Below are 24,018 nucleotides of genomic sequence, written 5' to 3'. Positions count from 1 at the left end.
ATGTAGTATCGGATAGAAACAGAAGATCTGAGTGTGTTTTATTGCAGCGGTGGAAAAGAAAAGGCGTGCTTTGTGTGGGTGGGGGCGGGGGAGACTAACCATACCGCAGTTGAGGAGCGCAAGGGAGACGTTCCTCCAGGGCCTATGTACGTCTTCGGGGCTAACAACCTTCACTTTACCCGGCAGTGGGTCTTTACAGCTGAGGGTGAATGACAAGACGGGCGGTTTGTTGCAACTTTGTGACTTTATTGGACGCAGCCATCCACCAAGATAGAGCACCTGCACACACTCACTGTCGCCGCTCGCTCACCTCTCTCGACCACTCACTCACTGACGTCACTCACCTCACACGCTGTCATATCTTAAAGGGCCACACACACACACACATACGCGACTCTCATAACAACTAACAAGACATCATGGCAAAGCCAGAAGTCGAGTTTTTTTAACATGGAGACATTCTCAATACTTTTCTTTTGTCGAGCACAAAGAAAATAACATTTTAGTTAAATGTAAGTTGTGTCTTGGATCAAAGATCCTATCTACTTAAAGTTCAAGTTAAAGTGCCATTATGTTGCAGCTATTTAAAATAGTTTTGTCAATTTGTTCTGGCCTGAAACAAATTGGCCCTTTGAAACATATCTTTGTCTTTGTGTGTTGTATGTAGAGCACATTGCTTAGCAGAGTTCAGTGATGCAAATGCATGTCAAGTTGATCAACACATTGTATTATTCTCCAGTGCAATAACAGTACTGAAATGAAGGCTAAAAGGACATTAATGGGAGTTACTTTTTGGTGTAAGTAACTGAGTTAGTAACTGAGTTACTTTTGAAATAAAGTAACTAGTTACTGGTTTTCAGTAACTAACCCAACACTGGTGACGAGTTATCAGGTGTTCAGTCAAAATAAGGCGCACTGCCGATGAGCGCGTCTATTCAGGTCTATTTTCATACCAAAAGCGCACCGGATTCTAAGGCGCATTAAAAGGGTCATATTATGATTTTTTTTTTCTCAATTTAAAAAGACTTCCTTGTGGTCTACATAACATGGAATGGTGGTTCTTTGGTCGAAACCGGATTTTTGAAAATAATGAAAGGATTTTAAAGGGGAACATTATCACCAGACCTATGTAAGCGTCAATATATACCTTGATGTTGCAGAAAAAAGACCATATATTTTTTTTAACCGATTTCCGAACTCTAAATGGGTGAATTTTGGCGAATTAAACGCCTTTCTAATATTCGCTCTCGGAGCGATGACGTCACAACGTGACGTCGCATCGGGAAGCAATCCGCCATTTTCTCAAACACTGAGTCAAATCAGCTCTGTTATTTTCCGTTTTTTCGACTGTTTTCCGTACCTTGGAGACATCATGCCTCGTCGGTGTGTTGTCGGAGGGTGTAACAACACCAACAGGGACGGATTCAAGTTGCACCAGTGGCCCAAAGATGCCAAAGTGGCAAGAAATTGGACGTTTGTTCCGCACACTTTACCGACGAAAGCTATGCTACGACAGAGATGGCAAGAATGTGTGGATATCCTGCGACACTCAAAGCAGATGCATTTCCAACGATAAAGTCAAAGAAATCTGCCGCCAGACCCCCATTGAATCTGCTGGAGTGTGTGAGCAATTCAGGGACAAAGGACCTCGGTAGCACGGCAAGCAATGGCGGCAGTTTGTTCCCGCAGACGAGCGAGTTAAACCCCCTGGATGTCTTGGCTCACACCGTTCCGAAGATGATCAAGAGAAGAATATCGACCCTAGCTTCCCTGGCTTGCTGACATGAGGGTATGTCTACAGAATATATTAATTGATGAAAATTGGGCTGTCTGCACTCTCAAAGTGCATGTTGTTGCCAAATGTGTTTCCTATGCTGTAAACCTAGTTCATAGTTGTTAGTTTCCTTTAATGCCAAACAAACACATACCAATCGTTGGTTGGAAGGCGATGGCCGAATTCGTCCTCGCTTTCTCCCGTGTCGCTGGCTGTCGTGTCGTTTTCGTCGGTCTCGCTTGCATACGGTTCAAACCGATATGGCTCAATAGCTTCAGTTTCTTCTTCAATTTGGTTTTCGCTACCTGCCTCCACACTACAACCATCCGTTTCAATACATGCGTAATCTGTTGAATCGCTTAAGCCGCTGAAATCCGAGTCTGAATCCGAGCTAATGTCGCTATAGCTTGCTGTTCTTTCCGCCATGTTTGTTTGTGTTGGCTTCACTATGTGACGTCACAGGAAAATGGACGGGTGTATATAACGATGGTTAAAATCAGGCACTTTGAAGCTTTTTTTAGGGATATTGCGTGATGGGTAAAATTTTTTAAAAAAACTTTGAAAAATATAATAAGCCACTGGAAACTGATTTTTAATGGTTTTAACAATTCTGAAATTGTGATAATGTTCCCCTTTAAGTGCGCCTTATAGTCCGAAAAATACGGTACTTATTTTTTATAGACTTCTTCAGCTTTTGGGAGAAATGGGAAATTTCATATAACGTATTCAGATTTGTTTTTCATTTGATCCTAAGAGCAGGATTATAAAAAGGAGTTGATATTATATATATCTCCTTATCCGTTGTTTAGTAGTGCAACAACAAGGCGGGAAATGTGTCCCGTGAAAAAACGTCCGACCGGAACTCTCTAATAACTAAAGTTCCTTGGGTGAATAATGTAAACTCACTACGCCGGTATGTTTTAGTGCTTCCATGGGGAGTTTACTGACAGATATAAGTAATAATAATAATACCTGGGATTTATATAGCGCTTTTCTAAGTACCCAAAGTCGCTTTACATGTAGAATCCATCATTCATTCACACCTGGTGGTGGTAAGCTACTTTATAGCCACAGCTGCCCTGGGGTAGACTGACGGAAGCGTGGCTGCAATTTGCGCCAACGGCCCCTCCGACCACCACCTATCATTCATCATTCAATTCACCGGTGTGAGTGGCACCGGGGGCAAAGGGTGAAGTGTCCCGCCCAAGGACACAACGGCAGCGATTTTTGGATGGTAAGAGGCGGGGAGCGAACCTGCAACCCTCAGGTTTCTGGCACGGTTGCTCTACCCACTACGCCATGCCGCCCCAAAGTAAGAACTTTACACTACTTTATATTAGAAATGTCAACAGTGAATGTCCCATAACAAGAAGATAGAGAAAAAGAAGAAGCTTATCGACTACGTCGTTGGCACGGACCACAAAGGCGGATGCGCGCAATTTTCCAGGACTTATGCAGATCCGAAATACACATCAGCAGTTACCAGAAGGTAAGAAAAGTTGCTTTTGCATAATATTGCGAAACAAAACGCCTGATATGTCTTACCTTATACACGCAGCATAATAATACTCCTATGTTGAAGCACAGTACAATCCATCAAGTGGTGTGGCTTCATAGCTTACCAAAGTCCTACTAAAACATTTTGATAGATTTTTGAGCGCCGTGTGTAATGTTCTATATTTTCAATTGAACATGTAAAATGTTGGTGTTGTTTACTTGAGTCATATTGCCATCATAATGCAGTCCACACGTATCTCTTTTGTGTGGCTGCCATCTACTGGTCACACTTAATTTCACCATGTACCAAATAAAATAGCTTTGAGGTCGGTAGGCACAACCAAAATGATTCCGTACATTAGGTGCACTGGGTTAGTATTAAGAAAATGAAAGGATTTTAAGTGCGCCTTATAGTCCGAAAAATACGGTACTTATTTTTTTATAGACTTCTTCAGCTTTTGGGAGAAATGGGAAGTTTCATATAATTTATTCAGATTTGTTTTTCTTTTGATCCTAAGAGCAGGATTATAAAAAGGAGTTTATATTTTAGCTGTAAAAAAAAAAAGCTCAGGAAGGTGACTACTTCTATAGTCGGGGTTCTGAAAAGATGATATTTATTATTATTTTGAGACATAACCGTCGATCTTTTTAGAAACTATTTTCATCTGTTGGCAAGTTATATTAGCAGTGAAGTTTTAAAATAACCTTCTTTCATGTATGAAATATTTCCCGATAAAATAAGAACATTAGATCGGTTTAGGACATACTTGCCAACCTTGAGACCTCCGATTTCGGGAGGTGGGGGGTGGGGGGGGTGGTCGGGGGTGGGGCGGGGGCGTGGTTGGGGACGTGGTTAAGATATATATATTTAAGAAATACTTGACTTTCAGTGAATTCTAGCAATATATATATTTTATTACATATATATATATATATATATATATATATATATATATATATATATATATATATATATATATATATATATATATGTATAAATAAATAAATAAAATAAATACTTGAATTTCAGTGTTCATTTATTTACACATATACACACACATAACACTCATCTACTCATTGTTGAGTTAAGGGTTGAATTGTCCATCCTTGTTCTATTCTCTGTCACTATTTCAGAACACACACATTATACAAATATACATTATCAAATCAATAAGAAAACGGGAGCTGTAATTTGGGAGTCTGAATTAGGATCAGAAGTTCCTATATAAACATTGCACACTCACGTCGCCTTTTTGTATTGATTACTGCAGCTGTGCACTGGATTCATTCACAAATACAAACTACAACTCACAAACACTTTAGAGTTAGGCTCCACCATCAGAATGTGTACTTAAACTTATAAAGATCACATGGATATTATTCAGTGAGTTGATTCACCAAAACTAACCTGTTATACAGGAGGAAAAAGCACACAGGACGTTTCAATTGTTCACAGACTGGTCGCGCTCATCAGAATGACAAGACACTTCCGGTCTGCAGGTGATAGCATTCAATTGGGAAGAAACGCCCTACTGCCCCCTACTGACCAATGTGAATACTGATAAATGTGTAATGACAGCTCCAAAAACGAACTCAAACCACAAAATAAAATAAATAAATCAACACAAAAATGTGACACATTATGGGTGGGTCACATATGCATGTACAGTAGATGGCAGTATTGTCCTGTTTAAAAGTGTCACAACATTGCTGTTTACGGCAGACGAACTGCTTTACGGTAGACGAAAACTTGACTGCTGTTGTTGTGTGTTGTTACCGCGCTGGGAGGACGTTAATGAAACTGCCTAACAATAAACCCACATAAGAAACCAAGAAGTTGCCCTCCATCATTAGCTGTTTATATTGTGGGAAAGCGGACGTGTGAACAGGCTGTCAACATGTCACTCAGGTCCGCATGGAGCTGGAGGGGGCGTGGCCTCCAGGTCCGCCTGAATTTCGGGAGATTTTCGGGAGAAAATTTGTCCCGGGAGGTTTTCGGGAGAGGCGCTGAATTTCGGGAGTCTCCCGGAAAATCCGGGAGGGTTGGCAAGTATGGTTTAGGACCCGTTGTTGTCTATATGCAAAATATGATATTTACTAAAGTAAATGGGGACATCTATGTGCATTTTGCTCACAGCTAAACTCTTATCTCTTATAAGAAATTATTTAAATGTTATACGTAGACATCACACAAAGAATCGTTACATTTTTGCCTAAAGAAAATAAAGGAAGAGTAGGGATTGGAACCGACTGGCTTTGGCGCATGCGCAAACGGGTGGAGTAAATTTGTTTTCTAAACTTTATTTAAACAATATGATACACACATTTTAATAATCCAAACATTAAACTAAACGGGGCTTCTATATATTAGGGGAAAAAATACCTAAGTTTTATAGTTTTATATTTTACATGATTTTAAAAAAAAGCGGGTGACTTTTGGTGCATGTGCAGACGGGTGGAGTAAGTTTGTTTTCTAAACTTTATTTAAACAATATGATGCACACATTTTAATAATCCAAACATAAAACTAAACCTGTCTTCTATATATTATAAAAAATACCTAGGTTTTATATTTTTATTTTTTACATGATTAAAAAAAAAAAAACAATGCAGAACGCGGAAGTGGGGGGCTTTTCGCGCATGCGCAAAGAGATCGAGCAGCTCTAAGACTTCGGAGTCGACCAAGATGGCGGACTGAGCGTTCTAACAGCACATTTAGTAACACGCACATCACATATTCGTCTTTTCTGAAACCCACAGAACGTAAGTTGAGTTTGGAGCGATGGAGTATTACCTGAAGTGAAGATTGAAGACGTGATAGAAGATGGACGACTACTGCTATGCTAAGATGGTGACGTCATGTAAAAGAGAAAGTGAAAGAGAATCAACTTCCAGCAAATCACCAACGGAGAAAAGTGCAGATAATGGGGAGTGAGTTGAATTTCCCTAATTTGAAAGCTACCATCCGCCCTGAAAATCACGTTGATGAGAAATTAGCCGACTTTGTTGAAGAATGTCGACAAAGACTGGACCACATGTCTACATCAACGTGCAGAGGATTGGAGGTAATAAAGAACAAGAATCATTTCATTACTCTCAATTTTGGATTATTGGGAAGTTCTCCACAAGTGTCACAGCTCATAAAGTCGAAGAAAGTTACCAAAGCAAGACGTAATAATCTTCATTTGACTTAATCTGTTTTTTTTTGTAATCTAAAATGTTATGTAGATTGTTAAACGTTCAGGATTTAATAGGTAAGACTTAACCCTTGTGCAACGTTCATATTGTTGTTACTCAGCCAGCGTTTGTGGGTCTGATGGACCCGTTGCATTTTGTGGCTTTTAAAGGGGAACATTATCACCAGACCTATGTAAGCGTCAATATATACCTTGATGTTGCAGAAAAAAGACCTTTTTTTTTTTTAACCGATTTCCGAACTCTAAATGGGTGAATTTTGGCGAATTAAACGCCTTTCTAATATTCGCTCTCGGATATTGTGGCGTCACATCGGGAAGCAATCCGCCATTTTCTCAAACACCGAGTCAAATCAGCTCTGTTATTTTCCGTTTTTTTCGACTGTTTTCCGTACCTTGGAGACATCATGCCTCGTCGGTGTGTTGTCGGAGGGTGTAACAACACCAACAGGGACGGATTCAAGTTGCACCAGTGGCCCAAAGATGCCAAAGTGGCAAGAAATTGGACGTTTGTTCCGCACACTTTACAGACGAAAGCTATGCTACGACAGAGATGGCAAGAATGTGTGGATATCCTGCGACACTCAAAGCAGATGCATTTCCAACCATAAAGTCAAAGAAATCTGCCGCCAGACCCCCATTGAATCTGCCGGAGTGTGTGAGCAATTCAGGCACAAAGGACCTCGGTAGCACCGCAAGCAATGGCGGCAGTTTGTTCCCGCAGACGAGCGAGCTAAACTCCCTATCGACCCTAGCTTCCCTGGCCTGCTGACATCAACTCCAAAACTGTTTTCTTTAATGCCAAACAAACACATACCAATCGTTGGTTAGAAGGCGATCGCCGAATTCGTCCTCGCTTTCTCCCGTGTCGCTGGCTGTCGTGTCGTTTTCCTCGGTTTCGCTTGCATACGGTTCAAACCGATATGGCTCAATAGCTTCAGTTTCTTCTTCAATTTGGTTTTCGCTACCTGCCTCCACACTACAACCATCCGTTTCAATACATGCGTAATCTGTTGAATCGCTTAAGCCGCTGAAATCCGAGTCTGAATCCAAACTAATGTCGCTTTAGCTTGCTGTTCTTTCCGCCATGTTTGTTTGTGTTGGCATCACTATGTGACGTCACAGGAAAATGGACGGGTGTATATAACGATGGTTAAAATCAGGCACTTTGAAGCTTTTTTTTAGGGATATTGCGTGATGGGTAAAATTTTGAAAAAAACTTCGAAAAATATAATAAGCCACTGGGAACTGATTTTTAATGGTTTTAACCATTCTGAAATTGTGATAATGTTCCCCTTTACGTTGTATGCTCTTTTTGTCAAAGAAAACCATGTTTTTTTTATGGAAAAAACACAAAATATGCAATATTTTCACCCAATAAAATTTCTAAGTGGAATATTTGAGATAATATAATAATTGGAGCTTTAAAAAGGGCAATAACACCATTGATTTTAATTCATTATTATTTTTTGAGCAATGACACTTAAAAACAAATCACACTAAAATTATTGGGGATCCAAAAAGGTCCTACTCATTAAAGTGTTACAAAATAAATTATACATTTTTTTACTGTTTACATTTAACAAAATAGTCTCGAGATCAACTTCAGATCTATCCGTCAATTATAAGTTTTATTGTTGTTTATGTTTTTTGTTTGTTCGTTTTAGGCCCTTCTTTTAAAAAACAGCTCGGTTTTTTATATGGCAAACACAAAATATGCAACATTTGCCCCCAAAAATATCTCAAAGTGGAATATTTAATGTGATGTAATTGGAGCCTTGAATGGGTCAATAATTCATAATGACATTGATTTTGATTCACTATTATTTTTTAAAGAAAGAAACAGCCTGCATGGCAGCTTTGTGTTATTAGAGTAAACATTGCAACGTGTTCTTGCTACATTTCACCTGTTTGCTCTTTTATACCACTTTTTATGTTTTTATTTTTTTTCAACCGTATTTTTAAAATGTGTCGTGGGGCCGTTAAAAAATGACCTGCGGGCCGCACTTTGGACACCCCTGTCTTAATTGAACGAGATGGAGGCAAATTCTGATGTACTCCACTGCATTTTATTAGTGTTGTATCACTGAGGAAGCACAATTGTTATTTGTTTGTCTTGTTATTTAGGACCATCCTAATGTTATTTGTCATGTTAAGAGTTCAAATGTGTGTGAGGCTGTGATGTGTCAGCATGGTCTGTGTGTGTTTTTGTGCAGGCCATATTTGACAGGTAACACCCACATTTAAGGGCTGCTCCACCCAAAGTGCGCATCTTTGAAAGTGCAACCTTTTCACTTTAGCACGTGGGAGAATAGGGTCCTAAATACAGTGATGGGCAAGCTACTTGGAACATTTATAGGCTATTTATATTATTCACATGTGAATAATGCTATATAATAGACTGTATTTAAGTATTCACATGTGAATAATGCTGTATAATAGACTGTATTTGTGTTATTCACATGTGAATAATGCTGTATAATAGACTGTATTTATGTTATTCCCATGTGAATAATGATGTATAATAGACTGTATTTATGTTATTCACATGTGAATAATGCCGTATAATAGACTGTATTTATGTTATTCACATGTGAATAATGCTGTATAATAGACTGTATTTATATTATTCACATGTGAATAATGCCGTATAATAGACTGTATTTATACTATTCACATGTGAATAGTGCCGTATAATAGACTGTATTTATGTTATTCACATGTGAATACTGCCGTATAATAGACTGTATTTATATTATTCACATGTGAATAATGCTATATAATAGACTGTATTTATTTTATTCACATGTGAATAATGCTATATAATAGACTGTATTTATGTTATTCACATGTGAATAATGCTATTTAATAGACTATTTATAGTATTCACATGTGAATAATGCGGTATAATAGACTGTATTTTTATTATTCACATGTGAATAATGCCGTATAGTAGACTTTATTTATGTTATTCACATGTGAATAATGCCGTATAATAGACTGTATTTATGTTATTCACATGTGAATAATCCCGTATAATAGACTTTATTTATGTTATTCACATGTGAATAATGCCGTATAATAGACTGTATTTATGTTATTCACATGTGAATAATGCCGTATAATAGACTGTATTTATATTATTCACATGTGAATAATGCTGTATAATAGACTGTATTTATATTATTCACATGTGAATAATGCTGTCTAATAGACTGTATTTATATTATTCACATGTAAAAAAAATACCTAAGTGTTTATTGTCTATTGTGAGCGAACTGTGGTGCTGAATTTCCGTCAGGGATCAATAAAGTACTTTCTATTCTATTCTATTATATTCTAAAATGTAGTAAGCTAAGCTATACATGTAGCTAAGCTACAGGGGAAGCTATCCCCTGAGAATTGTAGCAAGCTACACTACAAGCTACATGGCAAAAGTAGTTTGCTACATTTAACGGCATCTATTCATGGGCCCACATGTATAATATGATTGTTAATGTCACTGAGAGTGTACACATGGACACAATACGGCTCCATTACTATTAACTATCTGTCCTTTAGCTGGGGACACCCTACAACTACCTCACACCCCAATGTATGTATTTATTTTAGGTTGCCTTTTCTTTGGCCCACCTCTATAATGTTATTAATTTTCTCTGCCTAGAGTTAAAAAAAAACAGCATCTATCTATATCTTGACAAAAAAACAACAACAATGACTTGTGTGTTGTTTGGGAACAGTTGGTAATGGTTATGGGCAGTAAAACTTTTCATCAAGTCAGCTCACTTTATTGTGTGTTCCTACATTTGTGTTGGATGAAGAGAGCAGTTATGACTTTGGTTTGCAGAGTAAACAAGTACAAACTAAGGTTTTGGTCATTTTCTCTAAACTTACATTTGTCTAAAAATGGCCAAAGAAACGCATTATTGTGGGTTTCCTGCACGTCATCTTCATCACTTAAGGAAACATCGAATCTGCGGGAGAAAATCCCTCTGACATTTTCAAGTATGTTTCTTTTTTGTTTTTTGAGTGGTCAGCTTGAAGTGTCCCTCTTTCTCCGACTCCCTCGTCATGTGACATGAGTGTGTCAGTTATGATTTTACTAAAGTAGCTTGCTTTAGTAGCATTTCTATCTATGGGCCCACATGTATACTATCAATATCGATGTAACTGACAGTGTACCAATGGACCCAATTACTATTAACTATCTGTCATTTAGCTGGGGACACCCTACAACTACCTCTAGGGGTCCCCGCACCTCCACTGTATCTCTTTATTTAGTTTGCCTTTTCTTTGGCCCACCCCTATAATGTTATTCATTGTCTTAACCTACAGTTAAAAACAGCATTTATCTATCCATCCATCCATCTTCTTCCGCTTATCCGAGGTCGGGTCGCGGGGGCAGCAGCCTAAGCAGGGAAGCCCAGACTTCCCTCTCCCCAGCCACTTCGTCCAGCTCCTCCCGGGGGATCCCGAGGCGTTCCCAGGCCAGCCGGGAGACATAGTCTTCCCAACGTGTCCTGGGTCTTCCTCGTGGCCTCCTACCGGTCGGACATGCCCTAAACACCTCCTTAGGGAGGCGCTCGGGTGGCATCCTGACCAGATGCCCGAACCACCTCATCTGGCTCCTCTCGATGTGGAGGAGCAGCGGCTTTACTTTGAGCTCCCCCCGGATGACAGAGCTTCTCACCCTATCTCTAAGGGAGAGACCCGCCACCCGGCGGAGGAAACTCATTTGGGCCGCTTGTACCCGTGATCTTGTCCTTTCGGTCATAACCCAAAGCTCATGACCATAGGTGAGGATGGGAACGTAGATCGACCGGTAAATTGAGAGCTTTGCCTTCCGGCTCAGCTCCTTCTTCACCACAACGGATCGATACAGCGTCCGCATTACTGAAGACGCCGCACCGATCCGCCTGTCGATCTCACCATCCACTCTTCCCTCACTCGTGAACAAGACTCCGAGGTACTTGAACTCCTCCACTTGGGGCAAGATCTCCTCCCCAACCCGGAGATGGTACTCCACCCTTTTCCGGGCGAGAACCATGGACTCGGACTTGGAGGTGCTGATTCTCATCCCAGTCGCTTCACACTCGGCTGCGAACCGATCCAGTGAGAGCTGAAGATCCTGGCCAGATGAAGCCATCAGGACCAAATCATCTGCAAAAAGCAGAGACCTAATCCTGCAGCCACCAAACCGGATCCCCTCAACGCCTTGACTGCGCCTAGAAATTCTGTCCATAAAAGTTATGAACAGAATCGGTGACAAAGGGCAGCCTTGGCGGAGTCCAACCCTCACCGGAAACGTGTCCGACTTACTGCCGGCAATGCGGACCAAGCTCTGACACTGATCATACAGGGAGCGGACCGCCACAATCAGACAGTCTGAAACCCCATACTCTCTGAGCACTCCCCACAGGACTTCCCGAGGGACACGGTCGAATGCCTTCTCCAAGTCCACAAAGCACATGTAGACTGGTTGGGCAAACTCCCATGCACCCTCAAGGACCCTGCCGAGAGTATAGAGCTGGTCCACAGTTCCACGACCAGGACGAAAACCACACTGTTCCTCCTGAATCCGAGGTTCGACTATCCTTCGACTATCATTTATCTATATCTTGACAAAAACTCCAACCATTACTGTCAGAATAATTGTATCTAAGTTATCACAAAACTTTGTGTTTCAATGAGTTCCCGGCGAGCAGACATAAGCTGTCTTTGATCTTACCAATCAAAAGGCTTGTAAAACTCCACTGTGTAGGATGGGAAGCGACACGAAGGTGGCGGCTTCTTTGATCTATTGTAATCCACAGGAATATTTTGTCTTGACCCGAGATCTACAAAGTGGAGAGAAAGCAGGACCTGACCCCCCTCTAGTAGAGATGCGCGGATAGGCAATTATTTCATCCGCAACCGCATCACAAAAGTCGTCAACCATCCGCATCCACCCGAACTAACATTTATTCAAAACCGCACCCGCCCGTTGTTATATATCTAATATAGACGATGCAAGGCATTAGTGAGGTTATAAAGCTTTTGCCTGTTAAAGAAAGGAGACTGATCCAATGGAGCAGAGACATTCAATGCGTGCCACGCTGTCACGGCCCAGACGCACACCAGTGCGCAATCATCTGGGAGCCGCGCTGAGCGCACCTCCAAGCGCGTGGAGGTGCGATGTCCCTCGCGCCCGAGGCTTCAGCGCGCACCGCGGCGGCCATCCTACTCGTCGCGGCCTAGCCCTCGCAGCTCTCGCTGCCGGCGACGGCCGGGTATGGGCCCGACGCTCGAGCGCCATCCATTTTCAGGGCTAGTTGATTCGGCAGGTGGGTTGTTAGTGTTACACACTCCTTAGCGGGTTCCGACTTCCATGGCCACCGTCCTGCTGTCTATATCAACCAACACCTTTTCTGGGGTCTGATGAGTGTCGGCATCGGGCGCCTTAACCCGGCGTTCGGTTCATCCCGCAGCGCCAGTTCTGCTTACCAAAAGTGGCCCACTCGGCTCACCAGGGTGAGCCCCACCCCTTTCGTGAGCGCACTGCGCGCGGAGTGACCCCTGTTACGCGCCCCCGGCCACGGGGGTGGCGGGCAGGTAAGCTGCTTACCTGCTGCGCGTGACGCCGGCCGCGGCGAAGGCGGACGAGGCGGGGTGTCGGTGCGGTGGGCGCGGTGGTGACCCTGGACGTGCGTCGGGCCCTTCTCGAGGATCACCTCAGCTACGGCTCCCGGTGGGGCCCTCTCGGGGGAAGGGGCCTCGGTCCCGGACCCCGGCGAGGCGTCCCTTCTCCGCTCCGTAAAAGTGTCCATCTCTTTTTTTTTTCTTCTTCTGTTGTGGCATATGCTGCAGGTGCCCGCTCGTTTTTCGTATGTGGGTAACAACATTTAACTATGTATATATATTTCCCAATTGGTTTAACTGCCACCCGCCTGAATCTATTTAAAATCTTTTTTTTTTTTTTTTCAACCGCCCGACCCGACCCGCGGATAAAATCTAATTTTATTTTTATTTCAACGGCCCGACCCGCGGATAATCCGCGGACTCTGCGGTTGTGTCCGCAAACCGCGCATCTCTACCCTCTAGGCACATTTTCTTTGAACTGTTTTGTAACCAAAAGCGACGGCTGTTTACGACCCCCCTTCCTTTAGAAACAGCTGTTGCCATGTAATCAGGGAAAGTCCAAATAAAAGAGGAGGCGTACAATGTTTCGTCAGAGCGTGGTGGGAGACTGTTCAAGAGTACAGCCCAGACGTTTCTCCTCAATGAGCTAAATTGAATTCTGTGTCTGTTTAATTCCTTGCTTCTTGTCTGTTTAATAGATGTCATCAGTGTTTGAACCTGACAATTACAGTTGGTAGTGCGTGTCTGTTATGATTTTTCTTCCTACTCTCGATGACCCGCCTTATTTTGCCTCTGATTAGCCAGTCTGTAATGTTTCACCCTAACCTTAGCCAATGGTGACAATGGTGATCATACGAACACCAACCAATCATCATGGATTTTCTCCGTATGTATGGATGTTCTCATTCATCCGGGTCATTGTATTTTCTCCATATTTTTTGGGGCTTGGACTCGCAGTCCATTTTCTCTCTTTGTAGCGTGTAGCTTTGATGTAAGCTACCGTATTTTCCGCACTATTAGCCGCACCTAAAAACCACAAATTTACTCAAAAGCTGACAGTGCGGCTTATAACCCGGTGCGCTTTATATATGGATTAATATTAAGATTCATTTTCATAAAGTTTCGGTCTCGCAACTACGGTAAACAGCCGCCATCTTTTTTCCCCGTAGAAGAGGAAGCGCTTCTTCTTCTATGGTAAGCAACTGCCAAGGTAAGCACCCGCCCCCGTAGAAGAGGAAGCGCTTCTTCTTCTACGGTAAGCAACCACCCGCCCCCGTAGAAGAAGAAGCGCGCGGGTATTACGTTTCATTTCCTTTGTGTGTTTACATCTGTAAAGACCACAAAATGGCTCCTACTAAGCGACACGCGTATAACGCAGAATTTAAACTTAAGGCAATAAGTCACGCCGAAGAACACGGAAATAGAGCAGCAGCAAGAGAATATAACATAAATGAATCAATGGTGCGTAGGTGGAGGAAGCAACAAGATGAACTGCGCCAGGTAAAAAAGACAAAACAGAGTTTCCGAGGGAACAAAACAAGATGGCAACTGTTGGAGGACAAACTGGAACAGTGGGTTGTTGAGCAGAGAGCAGCAAGCAGAAGTGTCAGCACCATCACTATTCGAATGAAGGCAACAGCGCTAGCAAGCGAACTTCACCTGGATGATTTTAAAGGTGGTGCTTCTTGGTGTTTCCGGTTCATGAAAAGACGCAATCTCTCCATCCGCATAGGGACTACTATTTCACAGCAACTGCCTAAAGACTTTCAAGAAAAGCTGGCTACTTTCCGTGCATATTGTAAAAACAAGATAGCTGAAAAAAAGATCCGGCCAGAGAACATTATCAACATGGACGAGGTTCCACTGACTTTTGATATTCCTGTGAACCGCACTGTGGATACAACGGGAGCACGTACGGTGAATATTCGCACCACAGGGAATGAGAAGTCATCCTTCACTGTGGTTCTAGCTTGCCATGCTAATGGCCAGAAACTTCCACCCATGGTGATATTCAAAAGGAAGACCTTGCCAAAAGAGACCTTTCCAGCCGGCGTCATCATAAAAGCTAACTCGAAGGGATGGATGGATGAAGAAAAGATGAGCGAGTGGTTAAGGTAAGTTTAAGTTTACGCGAAGAGGCCGGGTGGCTTTTTTCACGCAGCTCCGTCCATGTTGATATACGACTCCATGCGCGCCCACATCACAGATGGTGTCAAAAAACAAGTGAAGCACACAAATACAACACTCGCCGTCATTCCGGGTGGATTAACCAAAGAACTCCAACCGCTCGATATTGGTGTCAACAGGGCATTTAAAGCATGACTGCGAACGGCGTGGGAACAATGGATGACCGAAGGCGAACACACCTTCACTAAGACAGGCAGACAGCGCCGGACGACATACGCCAACATCTGCCAGTGGATCGTAAATGCCTGGGCGGATATTTCGGTCTCAACTGTGGTCCGAGCTTTCCGGAAGGCAGGATTCACGGAACTGCTGGACAACAGCGACACTGACTCTGATGACTTCGACGAGACGGAGCCGGCCATTTTGGATCCCGTATTCGCCCAACTTTTTAATTCGGACACCGTAGGAGAAGAATTTGAGGGATTTATGAATGAAGAATAACTTCAGAAAGTGAGTGTTATGTTTATTTTGTGTGTTGTGACATTAACGTTCGAGCAACATTAAGTTATTGATGTTGCTATTGCTCTGCACTATTTTGAATTTTACTATGTTTGTGATTGCACATTTGCACATTACCGTACATTTTGGGAGTGAACAGAGTTGTTAGAACGCTGGTTTTTAATATATTATTAAAGTTTAACTGACCTATCTGACTGTTTTTTTGACATTCCCTTTAGCGCAGTTAGATGCGGCTTACAACACGGGGCGGCTTATAGGTGGACAAAGTTTTGAAATATGCCGTTCATTGAAGGCGCGGCTTATAACACGGGGCGGCTTATGGTGCGGAAAATACGGTAAATTATCCCCTCAACTCCCCCCAAAAATGGATTAGCACGTTTATGGATGTACATCCATAAACGTGGACGCATGTGAAAAAGTGCAATATATTTATCTGTACAGTAATCTATTTATTTTTTTATATATATATATTTATTTATTTTATATATATATATATATATTATTTATTTATATATGCATCTTATTGCTTTTTTTATCCTGCACTACCATGAGCTTATGTAACGAAATTTTATTCTTATCTGTGCTGTAAAGTTCAAATTTGAATGACAATAAAAAGGAAGTCTAAGTTTAAGTCTAAGATCATGTCTGAACTAAAGTGTGCTTGTGTTGTTTGTGTCCTGCAGACGTCCAGCAGCTGATTGGTCATCCAGAAGAAATTCCCCTTCAACTGCTGGGGGGGAGCTCTACTCTAAAACAAGAGGATCCCCACCCTTCACATATTAAAGAGGAGGAGGAGGATTCACAGCCCCCCCACATTAAAGAGGAAGAGGAGGAACGCTGGATCACTCAGGAAGGAGAGTGTCTTCTAGGGCAGGATGAAGCGGATCTCACCAACTTCCCTCTGACTGTTGTCTCTGTGAAGACTGAAGATGATGAAGAGAAACCACAACCAGGCAACCTCTTAGCTCCACTATCAGATAGTGAGTCTGAAGACGGGGTTGAAGTAACTTTGAGCAGCGATACAGACTCTGAAGGTGATATGAACACTCCCAGAGACAAAAAACACTCGAAATGCTCTAAAAAGATAAGAGTTAAAAAAAGTTTTAGCTGCTCAGTTTGTCCTAAAATCTTTTCTAACAAGGGCAATTTTACTCAACACATGAAAACGCACAGTGGAGAAAAAACATTTGATTGTTCAGTTTGTGGTAAAAGATTTTGCCATCAGAAAGTTTTGACTGAACACGTAAGAATACACACAGGAGAAAAACCCTTCAAATGTTCGCTTTGCGATAAACCTTTTTCCCGGAAAAGAGTTCTGAGCCAACACATGAGAACGCACACGGGGGAGAAACCATTTAATTGCTCGGTTTGCGACAAAAACTTTGCTCAAAAAAGAGCTTTGATCCAACACATGAGAACGCACACAGGAGAGAAACCATTTAAGTGTTCAGCTTGCGATAAAAGCTTTTCACAGAAAAGCACTTTGAGCAAACACAGCAGAACACACACAGGATAAATAAAGACATAATTAGAGACCAGACCAAGTTACAACAAGTCATTGAGAAAGTGTTGGAGTACTTTCTTTTTTTGCTCCCGTCTGTATGCCACAAAACTGTTTTTGTAGATGCAAATAAAAGTCTGACTTCCGGGGAGTACAATACTAGTAAATAATTACCTGTTGTCAGATTTAACCCTTGTGTGGTGTTCGGGTCTGTGGGACCCGTTTTCATTTTTTATTAAAAGAAAAATGATACAATTAATTAATTTTTCAAACTGAGACTCACTGACTTTGGCTCTTTTTCTGTGAAGAACATGTATTAGAATACATATTTCATGACCATACACCCCCTACATATTTCTATTTCATATAAGATGCCCGGGTCCACTAATAGAAGTCTGGAAATCGATTTTCTGTGTACCACACACACACACACACACACACACAAAGCAGGCCTAGACAGGAGGAGGACAGAGTGAAAGTACACAGAACATCAGAGGGTCAAATGTGCGAGAAAATGAGAGCAGACAGTGTTGACAATGTTGCAACCTTGTCTGGGAACCGCAGGTGCAGAAACACAAAAGAAAAATCCCTGTGGGATGCAGAAACTGGCGGAGAAATTTTCCTGAATACTGAACAGATGTTTACCTTATCCCAATAAACATCTGTTCAGTATTTTAACATCAAAGTGTTTGATTGTGAGGCATTAAAAGCCACAAAATGCAACGGGTCCATCAGACCCACAAACGCTGGCTGAGTAACAACAATATGAACATTACACAAGGGTTAAGCACCGAACTATCTATTAAACAGAACAAGAAGCAAGGAATCAGGCAGAGACAGAGTTCAATTTTGCTCATGAGGAGAACGCATGGAGCTGCACACTCAGTTACAGTCTCACCCTGCGCTCTGAGGAACAGCCCACACGCTCCTCTATTTATTCAGTTTAGGAATTCCCTAGTTACATGCCGAGGCTGCTTCTAAAGGGAGGGGTCACACATTATGCGAGCAGCTCAGTACGCACAATGTGTGATTATTCAGAACGGAATGTGCTGGGGGGGCGTTGTGATTGCGCCCTGTCTCTGCTTTGTCTGTTGATATGCCTTATCTTCGTTGAGGTGCTGGTTCGTCCTCGGCTGTTAGCAAGCTGAAAGACAGAAAACATCTGCGGCGAGGCCACTCCTCACATGCAGTGGAAGATAACAAGTTGTGTGCCCTTGCACGAGAAGAAAAAATACAGCTTGAGCACAATAGATAATAACCAGAGCAACGGCCTTTAAGCATAAGCGTTGTGTGCTAACATATACAATTATTCGATAAAAAAAAATGTTGGTTTGCATGACTGCTGTGGATTTGTGAATATGGAATTTTTCCTAGGCGACGTTACATTTTACAGCAGTCTCTGAGTCTTTATCAAACATGTATTGTAAAAACAAAACATGTTCTACTTTGTAATCAAAATGTTTATTCTAGATCATACTTGCCAACCTTGAGACCTCTGATTTCGGGAGGTGGGGGGAGGAGGTGGGCGTGGCTGGGGGCGTGGCTAAAAGGGGAGGAGTATATTTACAGCTAGAATTCACCAAGTCAAGTATTTCATGTATATATATATATATATATATACATATATATATATTAGAAATACTTGACGTTCAGTGAATTCTAGCTATATATATATATATATATATATATATTTTATTTTATTTTTATTTTTTTTTAATTTTTATTTATTATTTATATATATATATATATATATATATATATATATATATATAAAATAAATACTTGAATTTCAGTGTTCATTTATTTACACATGTACACACACATAACACTCATCTACTCATTGTTGAGTTAAGGGTTGAATTGTCCATCCTTGTTCTATTCTCTGTCACTATTTTTCGAACCATGCTGAACACCTTCTCTGATGATGCATTAATGTGTGGCACGCACAAAAGTGCTTTCATCAAATGCACTAGATGGCACTATTGTCCTGTTTAAGTGTGTCACAACATTGCTGTTTATGGCAGACAAACTGCTTTACGGTATACAAAAATGTGACTGCTGCTGTTGTGTGTTGTTACCGCGCTGGGAGGACGTTAATGAAACTGCCTAACAATAAACCCACATAAGAAACCAATAACTCGCCCTCCATCATTCCACAGTTATAACGTGATTGGGCAGGTATGCTGTTTATCCCGCCTGAATTTCGGGAGATTTTTGGAAGAAAATTTGTCCCGGGAGGTTTTCGGGAGAAGCGCTGAATTTCGGGAGTCTCCCGGAAAATCCGGGAGGGTTGGCAAGTATGTTCTAGATATTAAAGGGGAACATTATCACAATTTCAGAAGAGTTAAAACCATTAAAAATCAGTTCCCAGTGGCTTATTTTATTTTTTGAAGTTTTTTTCAAAATTTTACCCATCACGCAATATCCCTAAAAAAAAGCTTCAAAGTGCCTGATTTTAACCATCGTTATATACACCCGTCCATTTTCCTGTGACGTCACATAGTGAAGCCAACACAAACAAACATGGCGGATAGAACAGCAAGCTATAGCGACATTAGCTCGGATTCAGACTCGGATTTTAGCGGCTTAAGCGATTCAACAGATTACGCATGTATTGAAACGGATGGTTGTAGTGTGGAGGCAGGTAGCGAAAACCAAATTGAAGAAGAAACTGAAGCTATTGAGCCATATCGGTTTGAACCGTATGCAAGCGAAACCCACGAAAACGACACGACAGCCAGCGACACGGGAGAAAGCGAGGACGAATTCGGCGATCGCCTTCTAACCAACGATTGGTATGTGTTTGTTTGGCATTAAAGGAAACTAACAACTATGAACTAGGTTTACAGCATATGAAATACATTTGGCAACAACATGCACTTTGAGAGTGCAGACAGCCCAATTTTCATCAATTAATATATTCTGTAGACATACCCTCATCCGCGCTCTTTTCCTGAAAGCTGATCCGTCCAGTTTTGGAGTTGATGTCAGCAGGCCAGGGAAGCTAGGGTCGATATTCTTCTCTTGATCATCTTCGGTGGCATAAGGGACGGTGTGAGCCAAGACATCCAGGGGGGTTTAGCTCACTCGTCTGCGGGAACAAACTGCCGCCATTGCTTGCCGTGCTAGCGAGGTCCTTTGTCCCTGAATTGCTCACACACTCCGGCAGGTTCAATGGGGGTCTGGCGGCAGATTTTCTTTGACTTTATGGTTGGAAATGCATCTGCTTTGAGTGTCGCAGGATATCCACACATTCTTGCCATCTCTGTCGTAGCATAGCTTTCGTCGTTAAAGTGTGCGGAACAAACGTCCAATTTCTTGCCACTTTGGCATCTTTGGGCCACTGGTGCAACTTGAATCCGTCCCTGTTCGTGTTGTTACACCCTCCGACAACACACCGACGAGGCATGATGTCTCCAATTTTTCTTGTGCTCGACAAAAGAAATAAATCAATCAATCAATGTTTATTTATATAACCCTAAATCACAATTGTCTCAAAGGGCTGCACAGGCCACAACGACATCCTCGGTACAAAGCCCACATAAGGGCAAGGAAAAACTCACCCCAGTGGGACGTCGATGTGAATGACTATGAGAAACCCCTAGGGGAGACCGAATGCAATGGATGTTGAGTGGGTCTGACATAATATTGTGAGAGTCCAGTCTATAGTGGATCTAACATAATAGTAAGAGTCCAGTCCATAGTGGATCTAACATAATAGTGTGAGAGTCCAGTCCATAGTGGATCTAACATAATAGTGAGAGTCCAGTCCATAGTGGATCTAACATAATAGTGTAAGTCCAGTCCATAGTGGATCTAACATAATAGTGAGAGTCCAGTCCATAGTGGATCTAACATAATAGTGTAAGTCCAGTCCATAGTGGATCTAACATAATAGTGTGAGAGTCCAGTCCATAGTGGATCTAACATAATAGCGTGAGAGTCCAGTCCATAGTGGATCTAACATAATAGTGAGAGTCCAGTCCATAGTGGATCCAACATAATAGTGAGAGTCCAGTCCATAGTGGATCTAACATAATAGTGAGAGTCCAGTCCATAGTGGATCTAACATAATAGTGTAAGTCCAGTCCATAGTGGATCTAACATAATAGTGTGAGAGTCCAGTCCATAGTGGATCTAACATAATAGTGAGAGAGTCCAGTCCATAGTGGATCTAACATAATAGTGAGAGTCCAGTCCATAGTGGATCCAACATAATAGTAAGAGTCCAGTCCATAGTGGATCTAACATAATAGTGAGAGTCCAGTCCATAGTGGATCCAACATAATAGTAAGAGTCCAGTCCATAGTGGATCCAACATAATAGTGAGAGTCCAGTCCATAGTGGGGCCAGCAGGACACCATCCCGAGCGGAGACGGGTCAGCAGCGCAGAGATGCTCCCAACCGATGCACAGGCGAGCGGTCCACCCCGGGTCCCAACTCTGGACAGCCAGCACTTCAGCTGGCTGAAGTGTAGTGAGAATATCTCCATCTTAAGAAACTCGGCTTCGGCTCCGCCATGATGTCTTGTTAGTAAACACAGACACCGTTACAGTAATGCGTTGGGTGGCACTGGTAGAAGATGGGTAAAGTCCCTTGCCCAAGGACACAACGGGAGTGACTAGGATGGAAGTGGGGATCGAACCTGGAACCCTCAAGTTGCCAACCGAGCGATACCGCCCCAATATCTGCAATGCCTAGTTGAAATAGTAATACAACAATAATATGAATATATGGGAAGGTGTTTCATCAGAACACAACAAGGTTTTTAGGGGGGGAAAAGGACATTTTGAAGAAAAAAAAACTGCTGCAAGGAAAGAAACGGAAGTGGCTTACTTTTCACGCATGCGCAAAGGAAACCCGGCAGCTCGAAGTCAAGATGGCGGACTAAGCGGCGGTGCTTTTCCGGAGAACTTTGATATTGACCTTCTAACAGCAAACACACCAACACATACATCATACATTCCTCTTTTCTCTAGACCACCAAACACAAGTTGAGCTCGGAGCGACGGAGAGTTTTCTGCAGTGAAGACGTGAGAGCACATGGACGACTACTGCTATGCTAAGATGGCGACGTCATGGAAAAGAGAAAGAGAACATTCCAGCAAATCACCAACGGAGACAAAGACGAAAGATGAAGGTGAGTGAGCTTAAGATCATTTTGAAGTTTAATGTAAGCTCTGAAAAGGGCTGCTCTCAGAAATCAGCCGACTTTTCAACAATGTAAACAAAAGAGCCGCCATGATTGTTAGCTTGAAGAAGGCAGTGGAGTTCACATCAGAGGAGAATTCATACTTGCCAACCCTCCCGAATTTCCCAGGAGACTCCCGAAATTCACCGCCTCTCCCGAAAACCTCCCGGGACAAATATTCTCCCGAAAATCTCCCGATTTTCAGCCGGAGCTGGAAGCCACGCCCCCTCCAGCTCCATGCGGACCTGAGTGAGGACAGCCTTTTTTCATGGCGGGAGGACAACAGGGTGACAAGAACTAAATCATCCAGACTAGAGATAAATTGTATTATTATGTTTATCTTACCTAAAAATAAATATATTTATTAATTTAAAAAAAAAACTAAATACATTTTTACTATATTTTGCTAAAAACCTCAAAATTAATTGTATTTTTATTATTATTTTTTTGCTGATTCCTTATTGCATCCAGCCATAGAATTATACATTAAAATAAACATATTTGAAATAATCGATTTTAAATTATCATAATAATTCATTTAAAATGACCATATTTAATTATTAAAATAATTGCTTCTTTATCAACAACTTTAGCATTGTATTCATTACATTTTGAAACTCTCAGAAGCCAAGTTATGTTATATTCCTTAATATTTATTTATGCAAGTTTGAAGTATCAATTATCTAAACACAGTTTTGTTTGCATATTTTCAGGATGTAGATATATATATATATATATATATATATATATATATATATATATATATATATATATATATATATATATATATATATATATCCATCCATCCATCCATCCATCCATTTTCTACCGCTTATTCCCTTTGGGGTCGCGGGGGGCGCTGGAGCCTATCTCAGCTACAATCGGGCGGAAGGCGGGGTACACCCTGGACAAGTCGCCACCTCATCGTATATATATATATATATATATATATATATATATATATATATATATACAGGTAAAAGCCAGTAAATTAGAATATTTTGAAAAACTTGATTTATTTCAGTAATTGCATTCAAAAGGTGTAACTTGTACATTATATTTATTCATTGCACACAGACTGATGCATTCAAATGTTTATTTCATTTAATTTTGATGATTTGAAGTGGCAACAAATGAAAATCCAAAATTCCGTGTGTCACAAAATTAGAATATTACTTAAGGCAAATACAAAAAAGGGATTTTTAGAAATGTTGGCCAACTGAAAAGTATGAAAATGAAAAATATGAGCATGTACAATACTCAATACTTGGTTGGAGCTCCTTTTGCCTCAATTACTGCGTTAATGCGGCGTGGCATGGAGTCGATGAGTTTCTGGCACTGCTCAGGTGTTATGAGAGCCCAGGTTGCTCTGATAGTGGCCTTCAACTCTTCTGCGTTTTTGGGTCTGGCATTCTGCAACTTCCTTTTCACAATACCCCACAGATTTTCTATGGGGCTAAGGTCAGGGGAGTTGGCGGGCCAATTTAGAACAGAAATACCATGGTCCGTAAACCAGGCACGGGTAGATTTTGCGCTGTGTGCAGGCGCCAAGTCCTGTTGGAACTTGAAATCTCCATCTCCATAGAGCAGGTCAGCA

At 41.6% G+C, this 24,018-nt stretch overlaps 2 protein-coding genes across 7 annotated transcripts in view; both read left to right on the top strand.

The window, feature by feature from the left end:
* The window catches only part of LOC133619176 (uncharacterized), a 170,400-nt gene that overhangs the window by 37,566 nt on the left and 108,816 nt on the right, over positions 1-24,018 (top strand). The window lies entirely within an intron of this gene.
* Positions 1-24,018, top strand: part of LOC133619192 (uncharacterized) — a 44,530-nt gene that overhangs the window by 9,369 nt on the left and 11,143 nt on the right. The window contains exons 1-2 of one of the 6 annotated variants that reach the window (XM_061980120.1): positions 5,928-6,336; positions 22,210-22,370. The exons of 1 other annotated variant lie outside the window; for it this stretch is intronic. In XM_061980120.1, the coding sequence (XP_061836104.1) occupies positions 22,274-22,370 (97 nt within the window). In that variant the 5' untranslated portion in view covers positions 5,928-6,336; positions 22,210-22,273. Of the gene's footprint in view, positions 1-5,927; positions 6,337-16,412; positions 17,369-22,071; positions 22,371-24,018 lie in introns of those variants that run through there. 4 more of the 6 variants (XM_061980124.1, XM_061980123.1, XM_061980121.1 and 1 more) reach the window with 4 other exon arrangements.

Source organism: Nerophis lumbriciformis, linkage group LG20, assembly GCF_033978685.3.
Source record: "Nerophis lumbriciformis linkage group LG20, RoL_Nlum_v2.1, whole genome shotgun sequence".
Classification (NCBI taxonomy): domain Eukaryota; kingdom Metazoa; phylum Chordata; class Actinopteri; order Syngnathiformes; family Syngnathidae; genus Nerophis; species Nerophis lumbriciformis.
Note: the sequence above shows the minus strand (reverse complement) of the source record. Positions and strands in the feature narration are given on the sequence as shown.